This window comes from Desmodus rotundus, chromosome X (assembly GCF_022682495.2).
Source record: "Desmodus rotundus isolate HL8 chromosome X, HLdesRot8A.1, whole genome shotgun sequence".
Taxonomy (NCBI): domain Eukaryota; kingdom Metazoa; phylum Chordata; class Mammalia; order Chiroptera; family Phyllostomidae; genus Desmodus; species Desmodus rotundus.
The window spans coordinates 29,815,742-29,835,288 of record NC_071400.1 but is presented as its reverse complement, the minus strand read 5'-3'; the positions used below and the strand labels follow the sequence as shown (position 1 = coordinate 29,835,288).

General features: G+C 41.9%; 1 protein-coding gene across 2 annotated transcripts in view; it reads right to left on the bottom strand.

Moving 5' to 3' along the window:
• The window catches only part of TMEM255A (transmembrane protein 255A), a 49,763-nt gene that overhangs the window by 16,967 nt on the left and 13,249 nt on the right, over positions 1 to 19,547 (bottom strand). Inside the window, exons 3-7 of one of the 2 annotated variants that reach the window (XM_024566773.4) lie at positions 16,681 to 16,743; positions 14,474 to 14,563; positions 9,572 to 9,640; positions 8,081 to 8,152; positions 7,584 to 7,672 (exon numbers count right to left, since the gene is read on the bottom strand). In XM_024566773.4, coding sequence (XP_024422541.1) covers positions 7,584 to 7,672; positions 8,081 to 8,152; positions 9,572 to 9,640; positions 14,474 to 14,563; positions 16,681 to 16,743 — 383 coding nt within the window. The remainder of the gene's footprint in view (positions 1 to 7,583; positions 7,673 to 8,080; positions 8,153 to 9,571; positions 9,641 to 14,473; positions 14,564 to 16,680; positions 16,744 to 19,547) is intronic. The other variant, XM_024566771.4, reaches the window with a different exon arrangement.

Below are 19,547 nucleotides of genomic sequence, written 5' to 3'. Positions count from 1 at the left end.
GAAGGTTCTATCACCTTTCCCTTTTTACCAAGGAAGAGACTGAAGCACAGAGAGGCTACACACTCGCTCAAGTCATAAGAGGTAAGGCTGAGATCTGAATTCAGGCTTCAAAGATTTCAGTGCTTCCTTTCTCAAGACAAAACAAAACAAAATAAAATGCAAACAAACAAAAAACAATGTCCCAATAACGAACTAAAGCTGAGTTGCTGGAAAAAAAAACTATCATCTCCTTAGAGAGGTCTTCCCTGGCCACTCTGTTTAAAGACACCCTCCTCCCCTCCAGTCCGGTCATTCTCTATCACATTACTTGGTATGGACTGAACTGTACCCCTCCAAAATTCATACGTTGAAGCCTTAACTCCCAATATGATTGTATTTGGAGAAGGGCTTATAGGAGGTAATAAAGGTTAAATGAGGTCATAAAAGTGGGGCCCTAACCAATAGGATGGGTGGCTTGAGAGAGAGAGAGAGAGAGAGAGAGAGAGAAGGAGAGAGAGAGAAGGAGAGAGAGAGAAATCTCCATACACAGTCACTGAGGAAAGGCCATGCGAAGGAAGACAGTGAAAAGGCTACCATCTCCAAACCAGGAAGAAAGCTCTTATTGGAACATGAGCATGCTGGAGCCCTGATCTCCAACTTCCAGCCTCCAGAATTGTGAGAAAATAAATATCTGTTCCTGAAGCTACCCAGTCTATGGTATTTTGTTATGGCAGCCCAAGCTAAGACCTTTCCCTTCTTTATTTCCTCTGTAGCACTCATTCCTTACGAATGTGTCTGCTTCTTATTGTCTGTCTCCCCAACTCAAATGTGAGCTCCATAAGGACAGAGACTTGGTTCATTTTGTTCACTGCTGTACTTGAGATGTAGTCGGTGCTATATAAATACCTGGTGAATGAATTAAATGAAAGTTCTTGTTATCCAGGCTGCTGTAAACTGATTTACAACTTGACCACTGGAAGCAATAATGAATCTAAAACACAGTGATTCTTAAAATGAAAGTCACAACCAAACACCCTGACATCAAGATGGTTATTACATGTGACTACCCTACTATAAGAACGCTGAAAATGAAAAAGAAAAAAAAATTAAAAGTTAATCTGCAGAATGAATCAGGGAGGCATTAGTCACACAAGAAAAGACTTTTAAACTTGACAGATGAATTTATATTAGGATTCTTTAAATTTGGTGTTTCTCTAAGAAGTTGAAATCATTATGATTACAGGACAACCTGCATCAGAATCATCTGTGTTTGTGTTATGTGTGCCTCCTTATGTGTGTCAGTGCGTTATTTGTACGTCCTTATGGGTGTCTGTGTGTATATGTATGTGTCTTTGAGAAAGAGCTGGTTAACCGATTCTTAGGCCCAACCCCAGTCCTACTGAATCTGGCAGAATTTTGGGGGGTAAGGCTCAGGAATCTGTGTTAACATGCTCTATTAGAGAACCACTGTTTTACATATTAAGCTTCCATAGTGGAATTTTTAAAAAAGATTTTATTTATTTATTTTTAGAGAGAAGGGAAGAAAGGGAGAAAGAGATGGAAATAGCAATGTGTGGTTGCGTCTTACGCACCCACTACTGGGGACCTGGCCCAAAACCCAGGTGTGTGCCCTGACCGGGAATCGAATGACCCTTTGGTTCACAGGTCCGAGGTCAATCCACTGAGCTACACCAGCCAGGGCCCATAGTGGAATTTTAAAGGTGTTTCAATTAATCAGAATTTTAATTGGATTTCACTATTTTCCAGAACATAGCTGAAGAGACCACCTGTAGCATACAATGAGTGTCTCCTGTTAGTTTGCATTGTACTCAGTCCTGGGGAAGGGGACAGGGAGGACACAGAGATTATTTACGCTCAAAAAGGCACAGCTGGACAATGATTATCCACTGGAAAGGGCAGGCCTGTGTGTAAGAGAAAGTGTGGGCTTGTAGGGAACCAGGAGAGGCTTGAGAGTCAGCTTCTGACTGCCCCCAAATTATATTTGCCTATCTCCTAAGACACTGAGGGCAGTCTGACAGTACATATAGATAGGCAGTATGGCATAGCAGACTCTGGAGTAGGACTGCATTTGAACCCTGGCTCTGTCACTTGTTTGCAGTTCACCCTGAGCAACTTTCTCAACCCCTCTGGGTCTTGGGAATTTAATTAGAAAATTCATGAAAGCAGTACTCCAGCACATAATAAGAGCCCCCACCAAAACATGCAGCTATACTTTTTCCTTTCTAAAAGCCAGTCTCTGGCAACATGATTCAAAGTTTTGAATCTTGTTCTTAAAAGGCATTAACACTTTAAAGTCACAGGCCACAATATGAGGATATATCAGTAGTTCATTTAAAAACATTCAATAGCTCTGGCTGGTGTGGCTCAGTGGATTGAGTGCTGGCCTGCAAACCAAAGGGTCACCGGTTTGATTCCCAGTCAGGGCACATGCCTGGGTTGCCGGCCAGGTCCCCAGTATGGGGCATGCAAGAGGCAACCACACACTGATGTTTCTCTCGCTCTCTCCTTCCCTTCTCCTCTTTCTAAAAATAAATAAATAAAATCTTTAAAAAAATTAAAACATTCAATAATTATAGAGAATATATGTTTGGTTTCAGTTTGAGCAGGTTCAATAGCTATTGAAATATTTTTTACTGAACTATGAAGCAAAAGAACATTAATAGTTATATCTGGTTCAGGATTTAGCATATTAATATGGTTTGTTTCTGTTTGAGATTCATGATTCCCTTTGGTTTAGTCTCTGGGCAGAGCTTCCTCTGAAATTCCATCTTTTGCATTCTCAGCACTCCTACCCTCAGGCCTCCATGACTGCAGGGCTCTCCTGCCAGATCCTACCACTGCCTGATTAAGCTTCCTACACATTAAAAAAAAAACAAAAAACAAAAACTAAGTCATTCATTTAATCAAAACCCTTCCATGGCTCCCCATGACCTTCAGGAAAATGGATCCAAATTCCTCAGCTTGCCATAATCTGACTCCAAAGTGGAATCCACAGTTTAGCTAGGCTGGAATTCTGAGAGCCCAAAACTGGCCACGTAGGGTGCTTGTTCCAAAGCTGTGCTCAGATTTCTCCCCGTGCATGGAAGGTACCACCTTCTGTTCTCTGCCTATCCTAATCTCTCCCACTACTCAAAGCTTCCATACTCACTTCACTAGTGCCTTCTTCAAGTACTCCAGTGCCCATTCATTAGCTTTTTCCCTGGGCTCCCACAGCCTCAGAGAGTCTGTTTTCCCTAGTTAGGCACTTTGCATATGTCAATAATTCAGTTATTCATTTAATCCAATGTTCATTGAGAGTTTACTCAGTACTGAGTACCGTGCTGGGTACTGAAGCCACAACCAAGGCCAAGGTGGACATGATATATCTGTCTAAATTGTAACCTGGAGGGCATGGGTCATCTCTTACTTACATTTGTGTCTTCCTTACTGTTTACAGTGTTAGAAATGTTGTAGGTCATCAATAGATACTTGGTGAATGAATAACCAAGTTCAAAGACTGATCATTGCATTGATCATGGATTGATTACCCAATATGGGCTCTCATCCTTATGTTCTGAACTTGCTGGTGTGCCTGGAGAAACAGGCACAGATAACCTTTCTGTGTTTCAGACCCTATTTAACCAAGTAGGAGGCAACTGATACTGGATAAGGCAGAAGGGCATGCTAAGGACCTAGAACTTTTTGCCAACTCTTGATGGACAAGCAGTACTCTGTGCATTTATCTCACTGCATGTATTCTGTCTAACCACTCCCGCTTCCCACAATCTCCCTGGTAAATTGAGTTCCTGAAGGACAAAATTATGTTTTACTGAAAGGTATTTTTCTAGAATAGTCCCTGGCACATAGTAGGAGCACAATAAAAGTTTGTCAGAGGAAAAAATGAATGAAAATAACCTATCATCTTTCATTTTATTACCAGCTGAAGCAGTTCACAAAGCACCTCCATTTCCTTTCATTTCCTTTAGGTTATACACTGACAACCAGTGATATTGACTTGACCTCTCCAATGCTGAGTAAATTACTCTGAAAGGCTGCTGTTGAGGAGCTGTGTCCTAGAGAAAGCCACCTTCCTATACAGGCTAAATGAAATAATCTGTGCTTGGTATTAAAACCTCACTGCCCCTGACATCAGAGAAAATCTGTGGGTTTGAGGGGACAGTAGAAACTCTGTTTCCGTAACACTGTACAAATGTCTGCCTGATGTGTTTTTCCCACTTTTTTTCTTGGCCTCCTTTCCAGGAAATGGACTGGAGGAGCTGGCAATTGATTAAAAATGGGCTTTATGTGAGGAAAACAAATACACATTTGGCAAAATTAAAGTCTCTGAGCTTTAGAGTGCTTGTGGCTAGCTATATTTAGGCCTGAAGTTTAGGTCTCCTCATAGCTGGCTGAAAAAAGCCTTGGGTGAAGATAAAGTTTTTCCTCCATTGTAGGATCATCACCTCTTAAGTCTCGTGGCCTTGGGGATAGTTTCCTGATGAAAAGCTTAGTAAATGCTTTTCTAGTGGCCTTGCCCTTGGAATCTTAGCACAACAGACTTTGCAAAGGGTCTTGACTGCTGCTCAGGGCTGGTTACCAGGCATCAGGTAGGTGAAAACCATTTCCAGGTTTCAAGATCTTTAAGAGCAATGTCCCTGTGAAGCCTGTTGTCACCTAGTCCCATAATTTATTTTCCTGGTGAAAAGGATGTTCCTTTTTTTTGTTTCTTTACAAAAAAAACCACATCACTCTCTTTTCACCATGTCTTTACTCATACCTGGTCCTGTGCTGGGGCCTAGGGATATAGATAAAATGAAGTCATGTTCACTGCCTTTAGGAAATCCAGAGTTTAGCACAGCTCCTCATGAAATTCCTTTAGATCCTTGAGGATAATCCTGGCATAACTTGCTTTAAAAAAGCTAGAAAGTCATTATGAAGTTCAGATTGGCAGAGAGATAAACTGGGCTTGAGTACCCATTTTCAAAAAAATTCTCCTAAAGGCTCAACTAAATGGAATTTAAAGTAGGATTTAGTTTATTCAAACCTTCGTCAGAAACACACCTAATTGCAAAGAGAAAGGTGTGTCTGCAAGGAATCACTTCTCAGGCTCCTCAGTTGGCCCCCCTCTCCTTCTCACATCTCAGGCCCCATTCTGTCCAGGATCTAGCCCCTGCCCCAGGAGGTCATGAAGCCAGAAAGGAGAGGGGAACAAGAAGAAGGGCAGAGGAAGGAGGAGGGAAAAAGACAGGGAAAGGCACAGCAGCGGAGGGAAGAGTAAGGAGAAACAAGAGGAAAGAAGGCAAAAAGAACCCAAATTCCCCCGGGACCTATTTTACATTCCTTTGATCATTTTTGGAAGGATGGGCTCAGCAAATACAATTATAGCCAGCTCTCAATCACTGCTGCTAGGAAGGAAGTCCTTTACAAGTGTTAGTTATTATTATAACATGAATAATTGAACCTCCCAGATAATCCCCAAACCTCATTTGAGTCTTTAAGTTTCCTTTCCTCTGCCAAACACTTTAATGAACTGAGACTGGTGCTAGTGAAGAGGGTAAAGGGCTGATGTTGAGTTCCTCCCTTCTCCTCCCTGCCTCCAGTCTGTCTATCTGTCCAGTCTTAATCCTCAACCCAGAGAAACTGCCCCCACCAATACAGAGAGTAGGGAGTGTGAGTGAGGAAGAGACTACATCCACCTGCCCCTCTGGATATAGCTTCATTCAGGCCCTTTCTGCCAATTCCTCCCTTCCCCTCTCTCTCTCCTAGCCCTCAGAACTTCTGCATTGAGAGTCTTGCTGGAGTGTCCAAACTTTTGGCGTCTCTGGGCCACACTGGAACAAGAAGAGTTGTCTTGGGCCACGTATTAAATACATTGCGACACATAATCACAAAAAAATCTCATAAAGTTTTAAGTAAATCTACGCTTTTGTGTTGGGGTGCCTGCATAGACATCCTGGGCTGCACGCGGCCAGCGGACTGCAGGTTGGAAACCCCTGGTAGAGAAATCTGCATGGGCAGGCATTGGCTGACACACCTCACAGGCAGGGCTCTGTATCTTTTGCTCATGCATTCCTGCCGATTCTACTTTCTAATGTGCTCTTGAAAGTATTCCTTGCTTTCTATTTTCTCCAAACCAGCTGAATCTAAGCTCCATTCTATTTGGCCTAAACTCTTGCAGTGACCCCCTAGCTCCCTCCTCTCTAAGCACTCAAATCCATCTTCCATGCTATACCCTTCAATGGCTCCCAATTGTTTACAGGGTCAAGTCCAAAAGCATTTCTATGGTCAAGGAGCCCTCTATGATTTGATGTGTGACCACAACTCTGCTCTTACCTCCTACCCCCTTGTATAAACTACTCAAATCTCACAACTCCTGGGAATAACCTCACCACTTCCATCCCCTTTTGGTTTGTTTCCTAACTCTCTAATTATCCTTTAAGTCTCAGCTCCCACATCAACTCTTGCCTGATACTGACTGCACACCAGCCACTCTGACTTTCAGTCATTAGTGTTGCCAACTTCCCCAGTACATCCACTGATTCCCCACCACACTTATTGCACTATATTGCTATATTGCAAACATTTGTTCACATATCTGTCTTCCCTACTAGTCTATGAGTTGCTCAGCAGTAGTCTCTGTATTCTTAGTTCCTAAATATGTTTTGAAAGAAATAATAAATGATGCTTTCACGATTAGTCAGTAGAGAGCCAGAATGGTTGTAGTGAATCTGGCACCAAGCTTGCTCTTGCCTCAGGGCCTTTGCACTTGCTGTTCCCTCTGCTTGAAACACTCTTTCTCCTCAGGTACCTACTTGGATTGCCTTCTTACATTACTCAGGTATCTGTACAAATGTCACCTCCTTAGAGGCTTTCCCTGGGTACTCCATCCAACCTAGCACACACATTCCCCTCCTGTCACTATCTATTTGACCTTCCTACTTCATTTTTTTTCAGAGCTTTAATCAACACTTGGCATGTTTTACAGGGTGGAGCAAAACTAGGTTTATAGTTGTGAGGACGTGAAACACATAGTTTATTCTTCTATTATTATTTATTAATTATTGTATTATTTTTCATATAAACAACTGTAAGCTTACTTTTGCCCTACCCTGTATATTCATATATTTATTGACTGTCTTCCCTAATAAAATATAATCTTCAAGAAAGCAAAGATTTTTGTTTTGTTTGCTGTTGAATCTCCAGTGTCAATAATAAAGCCAGGTACAGAGAAAGTGCTCAATAGTGTCTTGTTCAGTATTGTTGAACTTGGACTTACACAAAACTGCATTTGAACCCTATCCCTACCATTTTCAAGTTTTGTGTGACCTTGAGCTAGCTGTCTCCTCTGAGCCTTACCTTTATCATCTGTAAAACAAGGATAATAATTCTACAGACATCATAGACAAGAATTAAATAAGATCAAATATTTGAAAGCACTTGGCATGCTGCCTGGTACGGAGAAAGCAGTAAGCTGAAATCTGTTGACCGACCAGTGTCTTGCACTTCTCTGATCCCTATAATGTGCCTTGCCCCCACCCTAGCCCTTCTATCATCCATTGCAATCAAACCGTTATTAATCCTGTGCCTGGGGGCTCCGCTCTTACTTGCCGCAGTTGTAGAGGTCACAGCAGAAGCAGGTGTTGCCCCGGATTCGAGGTGTGCAGAATTCACGGTTGAGATGAGGACAGTTCACCTGAGGGCACACAATAGTGAGGAAGATGAGCTGGCACTGCATGGGAGGCAGGACCCTCTGGGATTGGAAATGTGAGTTAGTGACAGATGGAGATGGCAAAGATGGATGTGAAATGAACACACCAACGCATGGGAGGGATGGGGCTGGGCAGGGGGCTGACTGAATTGTGCATGAGGCAAGTCACTGTGTAGTGGAGTTTGAATCCAGCCTCAGCCACAGCGCTTAGTGCGCCATCTCTGAAGGGTAGAGATGGAGAGGAGGAAGGGTGGATGGACGGACAGACAGAAGAACAAATGGACAGTAGAAAATGAGGATACAAGGGGAAGGCAAATGAGAGTAGAGGAGGAAAGGGCACCAAATGAAAAGGAAGACAGGGGCTGTCACATGCACTCTGAAGTACAATGGTACCTCTCTAGCTGCCTGGGTAAGGTTCCTCATAACCCTCGCAGAAGGAGAATTTTTGGTTGAGGAACTTATGACCTTATATAGGAAAAATAGGATTAGGGGGACCAGGGTTACTAGTGAACCTATGGAAGTCATTATTAATATTTTTACAGTCATCAAGTTAACACAAGAAAGTGATCACGATGAAATCAAGAGAACAGCAATGACATTTTACACATCTTGAGTTGGCAAAAACTTTTAAAGATTAATTTCCATTTATCATATCTATTGGTAAGAAATTTTCCAGGCTCTTCCCCCATATGGATACAATAAGTGGTTGTAAGTTTATTTTGTTGCGTTATAGAGAATATTCATAGTAAATGACCATTCTTTTCTATATTGGGTCTTTTATCCAAATTCTCACTGCCTTTCTGATAAACATACACATTTCTACTCATCCCTTGTCACCTGAGGATAGTTAGAAAAATGGTCAGTTTATGATTGGGGAAATAAAAGGAGGCAAGAGGGTGGTGGGGCCATTAAATAACTATTTGCCCTGATTCCTTGCGAGTGAGGGTATCACACCATTCACGTTATATTTTATATAGAATGACTTTCCTTGATGTTGTGTGACTTAGTGGCCATTTTATATCCATTTACCTCTCTTTTTTCCAAATCACAAATTAAAATTTTTTGTAACTATTGGGTGGGGCTGACTTTCAAGTTGAGGTTAGCAGACAACCAAATTGTCAAGGTTCCTAGAAGGACACAGTAGCGTTTCCTATGAAAGTGATCTCTGGGTTGGAGGGTACTCTTGGTACTATTGTGTACTGAAATGAAAGCTCTTCGAAAATGACCTGGAGTCATGCTTCACCTCACTGCCCACCACCTCCATTTCTGCATGAAAGGACATGGAACACAAGGAGATCTGTATGAGGCAGGAAAGACTCTCCTGTACCCACTCGAGGATTATCTGACTAGACTCTTGGGGGTGTCATGAGAGGGGCCAGGACAACAGTCCAGCCCTCCCCAGAGACTCCAAGAGAACCAGATTTCTCAACCAACCTCATTTGGCTTCCTGACCCTTCATGTGTATGGGACTCAGACTCTGTCTCTCTGTCTAGGCCTAGTGCCTTGGTGGGGCTCCTGCTTTTCTTCCAGCTTTGGTACCTGAACCACAGACAACTGAAACATTATCCAAAGAGATTAGGGAGGAATCTGCCCTGTGGCCTCTGTACTCTCATCTGTACCTCTTGAGATCAAAGCCACACACTAAGAGGCTGCCTGTAGGGTCAGAGGGGCAGTCTATGGCCAGAGAACAAAGTAAACCTGATTAGGCCTCATGAGGCTCCAACCTATGACCATGGCCTCATTAGGACTGTGCTCTGATCCACTGAGCAAATCAACTACAGATACTTAGCAGCCAGCTTTAGATCCCTGGAGAGGAGTAGAAGAGGTTTTAGGCAGAACAGGAGACTTTCCCGAAAGGCAAGACATAGCCTCATTCTGGCTCACCTCCTCAGCTTCCTTCTGGGATGTCTTAGGAACATAGTGGCACCGGTTAGCGTAGAGTGGTTTCAGATCCTGGAAAGGAAAACACCAAACAAAAGGTGTTTTGGCTTTGAAAAACAAAGTAGCAAGTGCTCTTATCTCTCTGATCTACACCAGAGCAGGCAGTGGGTTGGGTTAATTTCTTAAAGCATCTGGGAAGCCTGAGAATGTGAGGAACAGATAAAAATGTTCTAATAACTGTGTTGCATTGGACCACTTAGTTAATGGGACATTAGGAAATTGATTGAGAAATGGGTTTCTAAAAATTTCCTCTCTGGTTTTCTTTTATTTCTAGTCTTTGTCTTCTTGGAAAGAGTCCCCAAGGGATGAGATTCAAAACTCCAGATTATTGCAACATCACACTCCCAAAAGGGGGGTGGGGCAGCTCTAACAATGAGGTCTCATTATCACCTGAGGACAGGACCAGGATTGGTGGACAGGTCGGCTGTCATGGCCACAGCTTTTCCAGAAGGAACAGCTCAGGAAGTAGGCCCCAGGGGGATGGGCAGCTACTGTGATTTTAACTCAACTGAACTATGAGCCATTTTCACTCAATTACATTAATTAGATAAAGACAGTGAACTCCACCGCTAAAGCCTAGAAAACTAACATGGGTCTCAAGAACAGTTGATTTACCCCATTGGCTTGGCCAGTTCCTGGTAAAGGAGGTCTCAGGCATGGGGTGCTGAGGGGTGAGGCTTGGCATAGAACACATATACACAATCCAATGCTGCCTGGAAGCTTGCAGGCAAGGGATGTTGTTCACTTTCAGGGTGACACTAAACATTCCTTGAGTGGGACCTGGCTTGGGCCAAAAGCAGGTTGGGACTGGACAACTAATTTATGCAAATTGAGCTTAGAGGTTTGGCCAAAACACACTGGCAGAGGGAGTTTACCAATTGCTCCCTGTCCTGACCCCACTTCTTTCAGTATTTCCAATTATCCTGGTGTCTGCTTTCCCCCATACATGTGATTTAGCATCTATTGTTCCTGGCACCCAAGTGCCTCCTGACTCCTGGCTTCCCATCCCATCAAGGACCTAGGACTTTCCATCAGCTGCTTGTACACGAACCTCCTGGCTACTTAATGTTCTAAAAGTACATTGTCCTGTTGCCTTAGCCTGGGGTCAGGCTGGAAAGGAATGAGAGTTTTCATGTTCACACCTGGCAGGGTTTATTTTCCATGTTTGGGTAATGGCAGAAGTCATTACTGTCCCGTGGAAGGGGAGGCTTGATGTGCTGGTCACAGCCCTCCTGACCTCTTGGTTCTGCAAAAATGATTCAGCCACCAACTGCCCTAAATGAAAATAGACATGTGTGATGGTTGCTCATTTGGTGCTTCTAGCTGTTATTCTGCATTGAGATCCCAGAAGAGGAACAAACTCATGCAATTAAGAGGTAAGAGAAAGTCACTCAGCAAGGGCTTGGCAACTTTTTTAACCTGAAGAGCCACCAACTCTGGAGTGAAGGGATGTAAACAGTGATTGCTTTATGGTGAGTGTCTACTCTGTGCCAAGCCCTCTTAAGGCATGTTCATACCCATGACTTCATATTGTCCTCATACTTAACCTGAGAGATAGTTTACTATTATACCTATTTGGAGGAGAAACTGTGGCACAAAAAGGTAAAGTGACTTTCCCATCTAGTTAATGACTATATTATGGGGAAGGACAAGGAAGGAAATAGACAAGGGAGAGAAAAAAGAAACATTTGGAGGAGTTTGTAGGAAGGTAGGTCTTGAGAAGTTTATATGCTCCCAAGCCAAAACACAGGGCAACATGACATTAAAGGGCCTTGAAAACAGAAAAAGCTGGTTCTAACACACCCAAGCAGTGCTAAGGTCAAAATGTGCCTTAACTAGCCAATAGATATCACCATACATTAATAAAGCTCCCTTCCTCAAAACTTTCTGGGTGTCAGTGAGGACTGGCAAATGTCTTAGGACAGGTACAGTGGATACACAAAGGTTCTCTTAAAGATTAATCCAGCCTTATCCCAAACCCCTGAGTCAAATGCACTACTTTAGGCCACTAACTGCAGGAAGTACACAGGGCCTGGAGTCAGAGGCAGGTAAGAGTATTTAGAGGAAACTTCTAGTAAATATAATTTGGATTTTCCCTCATTGCCTTTGAATGAGGCCAATAATCAAAAAACACTGAATTTCAGGGAAATGCAAATCAAACCCACAATCAGATACCACTTCATATGCACTAACCCACTAGGATGGCTGGAATTAAAAAATCAGATAATACCAAGAGTTGTCAAGGATGTGGAGAAACTGGAACACTTGGAACCTTCAGTGGGAATGTAAAATGACATAGCCACTTTGGGAAGCTGGTAGTTCTTCAAAAGGTTAAATATAGTTATCACATGACTCAACAATTCCATTCTTTTATATATATATATAACACCAAGGAAAATGAAAACATGTCCATACAGAAATTGTACATGAATGTTTATAACAGCATTATGCATAGTAGCCAAAAGATAGAAACAACCTAAATGTCCACCAGCTGGACAAAGAAATGTGGTATATCCACACAATGGAATATTATTGGGCCATAAAAAGAAATGAAGTACTAGTGCATAAGACTAGGGGGAAAAGGTAGATGGGGAGGCTATAGCTAAAAGTTATGGGTTTCTTTTGGGGATGATGAAAATCTTCTAAAATTTATGTGGTGATAGTTTGCACATAACTGTGAAGATATAAATGCCACTGAATTGTACACTTTAAATGGGTGAATTATATGGGATGTGAACCACATCTCAATAAAAAATGTTTTAAAAATTAGGAGAGGAGGAGGAAAATGGGGGAAGACATTTTAGTTCATGATGCCATCAAAATCTATTGCAGGCTTCTTGGCCACAAGACCTATGTTGCCATGGAGACTGCCTCAGAGTGAATACTGCTCGTCAAGTGGGGATAATAATGCCTGTCCTACATACCTCATAGGATTGCTGTGGGCCTCAAATGAGATATTAGATGTGAAGGTAGAATGAAAAGATAAATGTACTACACAAAAACAAGGCATTACTGTTATCAAGATGGCTTCTGTTGAATACAAAATAGCAATGCATACTATGACTGACTGCAACCATGCTACAAAAATAGGTACGTGCTCTGAGGATAATATGCAAAAATCATAAGAATTCATATATTAGGGCATTCAGATTGTGGATGTTATAAGTTCCTGGTGTGTCCTTTGCCTTTTTAAGAAGAAAAAGATTACCAAGATGGCTGCTATCATCTAAAATCAGAAGGGGTGGGTCTAATGTAAGGGCCTACATTTATATTCCTGGCCTAAAAGAAAATTTGGCAAAAGGCCCCTCCCTTCTGCCTTTTTCTTTTACCTCTTCCCAGAAGTTATTGCCCGAGATGCCCTTTCAGAGACTGCTTGGGTGGCAGCACTGATCATATGAGTTCCTCCAATCTTGGCAAAAAGGGACTAACTGTTATGTTTGGGAGGAAGATCCAAAAACAAGTTGAAATTAAAATAATAATGTTGCAAATCATCCTTTCCCTGATCCAATCATACCTATGACACTCCCTTAGGATGATCTGCAGTATTAGCCAATGACTGAAGTAGAATAAAATACCATTGATCTACAGAAGATTCTGATAACACAATTTTGCTCCAATTAAATTGCTTTATAAAAAAATTTTTCCAACTAGTTTATGAGATGTTTTCATTTTCAGTGTTGGTTCACTTGACATCAAATGGGTATTTGAATTTGTTGTGGAGGCTCAATAATTTACTGTGGCTTGATTCTTGTTTGTGGACCAGATCAGAACTAGTTTGAGTTCCTTGGGACTTAGGCACTTCTGCCTTTGTGGGCCCCTTCCTCCATTAAGAAATGTTGAAAATGATATTGTATTTATTTTAATTATATGTTATGACTGCATTGGTATATATATTTATATTCCAATAGCATATATTCTAATAGTACATGAGAAAAGTTTCTTTGGACCTAAAAGTGTGTCATTTTCTTCTGATTTGAAAAGAAATGATAATGTTTTTATGTAACCTGAAAGTACTGTGGATCATAGGCACTGTCCCTATTGTGCCTTATGGAGTCAGCCCTGGGCCAGATGTCTAGAGTAGTATAAAATGAGAAGTGATGAAAAGTGGCGAGGGCTTCTGTAGAGAGCCACATGGAAGTGCCCTAAATCCTTGGCTTCCCCAGAGAATGAGCACAGGTTTGGTATCAGGAATAAAGTGGCCTTTCTTGAGGCACAGATTCTCCAGAGTAGGAAGCATTTGGCACCTTAACAATAGGACTGGAGTGGAGGCTTCTAGTTCTGGGGCTTTCCCCAGACCCCAATCACGTCTCTACTATGCAACCACTGCCATAGGGACAGCAAAGTTCAGGCATCTGAGAAAGGGTGACTGTGTCCTTATAGTCTGCTCTTGTTGCTGTTGAAGGAGAGAGAGGCCATCTGTTGAAAACTTTAAAGTCTTTCAGGAAGTCATGTGGCTTCCTGCTCCTCTTTCCCTACCTCCTACTACCAACAACAGTTCCAAGACTTTCCCCTGGTCCCACTACCCTTGTCTTTGCCTTTCCACATCTCACCCATAGGCCAAAGGCTTAGCTCCAGCCCCAATACCACTGGAAAGCCCACCCTGACCTCTGGAGTTCAAGATAAGCCACTCTGGCACTTAGAATCTGTACCTTCAGCTTAGACCCAGTTCTCTAGAGGCCTGTGTTTCCATTGGTGTCCTCATATAGACTGTCAGCTCCTTGAGGCAGAGATCCTGTCTTCTCCCTCTTCTCTTTACCTCACAACACTCAGTACACATCCAGCACTGACTCAACGAAGCCTTGCTGTAGTGCACATTTACTTTAACCCAGGACTACAAATACTCACAATGTGTCTGGCAGCAAAGACCCCATCAACTATGGCACAACAAAAGGCTGCAATCACACCAAAGCTGATAAAGACGATTGAAGCCACCAGCTGTGGAGGGAACAAAACAAAAGTGTCTGTTAGCTTTCTACTCTTGCTGCTTCTAGAGACTAAGCAATCCCCAAGAGACTGCCACCCAAAGCAGAACTCTGGCTTGCCACTCCATGAAGATGTTCTTTGCAATCATGCAGGAATAGTGGGAGCTGAGGAATGGGGGAGACAGGGAAGGGACCAATGAAGCACTTTACATTTTCAGAGCAAACTAAGACATTCACTCTTTGAGTCTGTGAGCACCAAATGAAGAGGAAGGAGGCTTCTTGGTATCCAGCATACTGCCCATGGCATAATTTGACTCCATTCTCAGACTCAGAAAAATTTTCGACCTTTGACATTATGTAGTCCAATCTTCTATTTTATTTATTGTGAAATCGGAGGTTCAGAGAGAGGAAGTGGTGTGTGTGTCCAGGATCACCATCTAGTCTATGGAAGAATCTGGTACCCACCAACTCCTAGTCCACTGTCTTCCCAACCCATCATAGTGGGCTCTGGTGAATATAGGGATAATTGTGAGGCCCCACAAAAACCTACAAAGACTTCTGCAACCTAACATTTAAATGTCAAAGTCATTTTACAAGGGTTGAAGTCTCTGAAATTGATCAACTCTATGTGGTACATATGAAAAATTTCAAGTAAGAAAAAATGTTTGCTTGAACCAGATTGCCCTATTCCCTGACCATGTTAGCTAACAGAAATGTTCCTGATAATTTCTCTCCCATTACAAGGGTGATACTACAACCCAATGTGGGTGTCAGTGTTTCAAGGTATTCCAGGAGCATGGATAGGTGCTGCCTGAGCCCACTATCTGCCCATGTTGACCCTCAGAACTAGATGAATTCAGTGTGTTTCTTCCTTGAGGTATTTGAGGGATAAGAAGGGGAAATAGCATGGCGTTAAGCAGCTCTCCAGAGAGAATGAAGAATCAAAGTTAAGGCCACCCTAAGTTTTTCCCACTTCAACAGGCTACAAGGAAATGCTTATTATCTCCTTTGGGAATTATTCAGAAACCTCTCCCCATAAATCTCACTTCACAGCACTACAGAGAATTGGTAAATAATGGATGAACAATGTCATGAAATTGGCATTATTAGCTATGCTATGATAGGCTCTACAACTAAAACTCCTCTATTATTCTGAATAATGTAGGTCCAAAGTGCAAACACTACTGGCATGGGAGGGGCAGAGGGTGGGTAGATTCCAGGTGAAATGGAAGAAGAGAACTATTAGAACTCCCCTGAGGGTGATTCCCACATTGCTGGGGAGAGAATATATGGTTAGAGTTCTCTGTCCCTAGAGCTATTACGTTATCTGATTAAACTTGCTGTGAAATAGACCCCCTTATCAAAGTCAAGTTACCACAAAGACTTATACTGGGGGAGCCTACTCAGCCAACCTCTGACCACCTACCAGGCATCTTGATTTACAAGCCCGATAAACTGCAATATGCTTGTAATTTGGTCTGTACCTTCTTCCTCCTGCCCTCTAGGAAGCTTTCTCAGGCTGAACCAGGAAAATACAACAGCTTGCCTTTGTGCGCTCCCATTAGGACATAGTTTCCAAGTTTTACCTCCTGTTATGCATGCTCATCCTCCCTTTCAAACGTAAAACATAGTTAAATTTCAACTATGGGTAATGGAAATACTTTAGGGCTTATAATTTTATTTTGTGTTCTATGTGTCCCAAGCATATTTGTTCTCTTAATCAAAGTGCCCTAGATTATAGTCTAAAAAGTGGGAACCCTCTGCAAAAACTTCCTCAAAAGATTATGCATCAGAGAGGAAGTTGTGAGAGTCACCAATAATCCAGGGCTGCAGCAACAAAAATCACAGAAGCAAAGGCGTTCTAGGTGAGGACGGTCACTGACTGATTTAGGCTTGGGCACTTCTTTGGGAGTGGGGAGGAAAGCTAAGGGCAAGACTAGCTAGGCCACTGAGGGACCATCAGACAAGATGAGAACAAGTCCCATACCACAGAGTCACTGAAAATCAAGTTCCCTGGAGGCTTAAGAGAAAAGACAAAGTAGCAGTTTCTTTTGTGGCCCAATTTGGGCAAACTTAAGAAACATGCTATTTTCAGATGAAGAACTCGATTCTATAGTAATGAAAACTTACCATTTGCCGTTTGTTTTCAATAAGGTTGGATCCGATGATTCCAAGGAATGATCCAAAGCCGAGCTGCAAAGCAACATGGCACACATAGCATGTGGGGAGATGGTCAGCCTGACCACACAATCATTCAGCTCCTGGATATAATTCAGGATAATGGAAAGTAACTGGGGTATAGATGCTACAGCCACATGCAGTCATTACTTACACAAATAAAGTATGTGCAATAAAAGTATTTCTCCCACCATTTGACAATTTTTCCTTGTAGATATGAGTCACACCTAAAAAGAAATGCATGTGCCCAAAAACTAAAAGTCAAAGTCAACCATAGCTTTCCAGAGCCTGCTTATTTCAATTTCAATATTCATTACCTAGCATGTGACTGGTGAATCAATAAGAAACATATAATGGCAAAAAGCATGCATTATATTTTGATCTTTATCCTTTTTTTAAAAAAAGCAAACTTCCAGGCTCATGCATAGATTACAAAATAAAAGTTTGAAATAGCAAATTTTTTGATGCAGCTGGCACACTAATAAAACCCAGGAAGTACTTTAGAAATCAGCAAGCACCTTAACCTAAACTTTAAAAAAAAGAACTATTTTTTTGAAAGCCTGTATTTGTGGTTGACCCACTGCAATTTATGTTAGCACTTATTCACCTCTTCCATCTCTGCTTCATTTATGGACAGAAAGCATTCATTAAAGGGCGAATAGAAATGGCAGAGTAAAACCCTGAAAAACAATTTCCCTAAGTGGCTGGGATGATGGCTCGGTGTAGCAGATCCCACTTTCCTCTCGGTTCTGCCATTAGTAGACCGAGTCTGCCAGTGTCAGCAGAAAACGATCACTAACTGATGGCTGTTGACAGGGATGGAAATGAAAGAAGTAAAAAGTAGTGAGAATGGACCAATAAATCTTAACAAAATTCAGTGATGTAGTTACATATTTCTTTAGATTCACTAATGGTCTAGGTTTCCATCTGTAGCTTTAGCTTGGTTCATAGGGGCATCTATTTCAGTCTGAGTCCCCAAACTTCACTCCTAAACTTGGAAATCCAATGGACCCATGGCTGGGCAGGAGTTTGGTTGGGGCAGTGTAGGGGGACTGGGCGGTTGTTCCAGAAACCCAAGAATGAAAGAGAATGAAGGGAAGGAATGAATACAAATTTACAAAGACTTATTCTGCAGGGTCACTTAGCCAGCAAACCCTCTTGGGAAATAAAAACTGAAGTTTGTAAAAGTATATAGATCCCATGCCACCCAAGACTCCATTGAGAACATCCTCACTCAGTGGTTAAACTACACCTGTCTCCCACCTGATCTTATTTTAAAGGTAATTAAAAATGTGTTGTCATAAAGTATGCTGATTAAGACCTGGTTATCAAAAAAAGATAAAACAACAACAACAAACCTGTTTATCATACTAGTTTGGCTTCTAACCCAATCCCATGTGCTACTTATGTTTGTGAGATCTTGAACAAGCTGATTGACCTCTCTAAACCTCAGTTTCCATAACTGGAAAACAGGAAGTATAGTAGTGGCCATGTTATAGGGCTTTTGTAAGGATTAACCAGGAAAATACACTCAAAGAACTTTGTACAGTGCCTGGCACAAAGTAAGTACTCAGTAAATATTAATTACTCTCCTAGTGATCATTATTTCTACTTTGAAAGACATTTAACTTTTGAGCATCTCTGACCTGATTTGAGGTGGAAAAGCCTATCATTATTTTCTCTGTTTCATAATAGACTTTCATGTTCTATCTTCCCGCTCCCACCAATATGTTCCACAGCTTTTATTATTTAGGAAGAACCCCATGAAATAGTTTGTGCTATGGCACTCTGGGCCACTTGTGGAGATTGAGAGAAAGCTGGAGGCAGCTTCTTACATGGAAAATAAATTATTTTATTGAGGAGTTCATAAGTGCCCACAGATATTCACTGAATGTCTCCTGAACGCCAATAGCAGTCTGCCTTAAGACACGAAGCAAAGGCACTAGCTATTTCTGCACTCTCAAATGGCTCTCTAATGGCAGTGACCAGAAGAGGTGGGCTGAAGCCTCATGGAATTGACTTGGAAGACAAGACACTCTGGAACTGGAAATCCTGGGCCAGCCAGTTACTTCATTCAGTTCCCTCCCATTTCCTTCCATTCCGTTCTACTCCACTTCAACCCATTCAATTTCCTAACATTCACTGAGTACTTTTGTCAGATAAATAAGACATGGCCCTGCCTTCCAGGAACTCATAATGTAGTGAAGAAGAGACAGATTGTGGGCCAAGGATTACAGGTATAAGCAAAGTGTCATAAGAGCAGAAAGTAATACATTTTTATGATATCCCTGGCTCTGTTACTTATAAACTGTGTGACCTTGGGCTAGTCCCTTTACTGACCTGTGCTTCAGTTTCCTCATCTAAAAAATGGGACTCATAATGGTACCTACCACACATGGCTGCTATGAGGATTAAATGACATAAGGTACAGGCATACCTCAGATATACTGGGGGTTTGGTTCCAGACCACCGCAATAAACAAGTATTGCAGTAAAGTGAATGATAATCTACTTGCCGGTAGAGGATCTTGCCTTTAATTTAAAAAAATGCAACATCTGTGAAGCACAATAAAGCAAAGGCCATAAAATGAGGTATGCCTGTATGTAGTTGTGACTTGCATAAGGGAGGCTGCTAAATACATGGTAAGTCTAAGATTTCACAGAGCAGGAGACATTTTAACATGAGCTCAAAGGAGAGGTAGAGTTCACTAGTTGGGGAACTAATATCTATTGAGTCCTGACTGGAAGAATTCATTCTACTGGATGACAGGTTCATGAACTCACCAGTGTCATTAAAACTACCTTACATTTGAAAAGCAT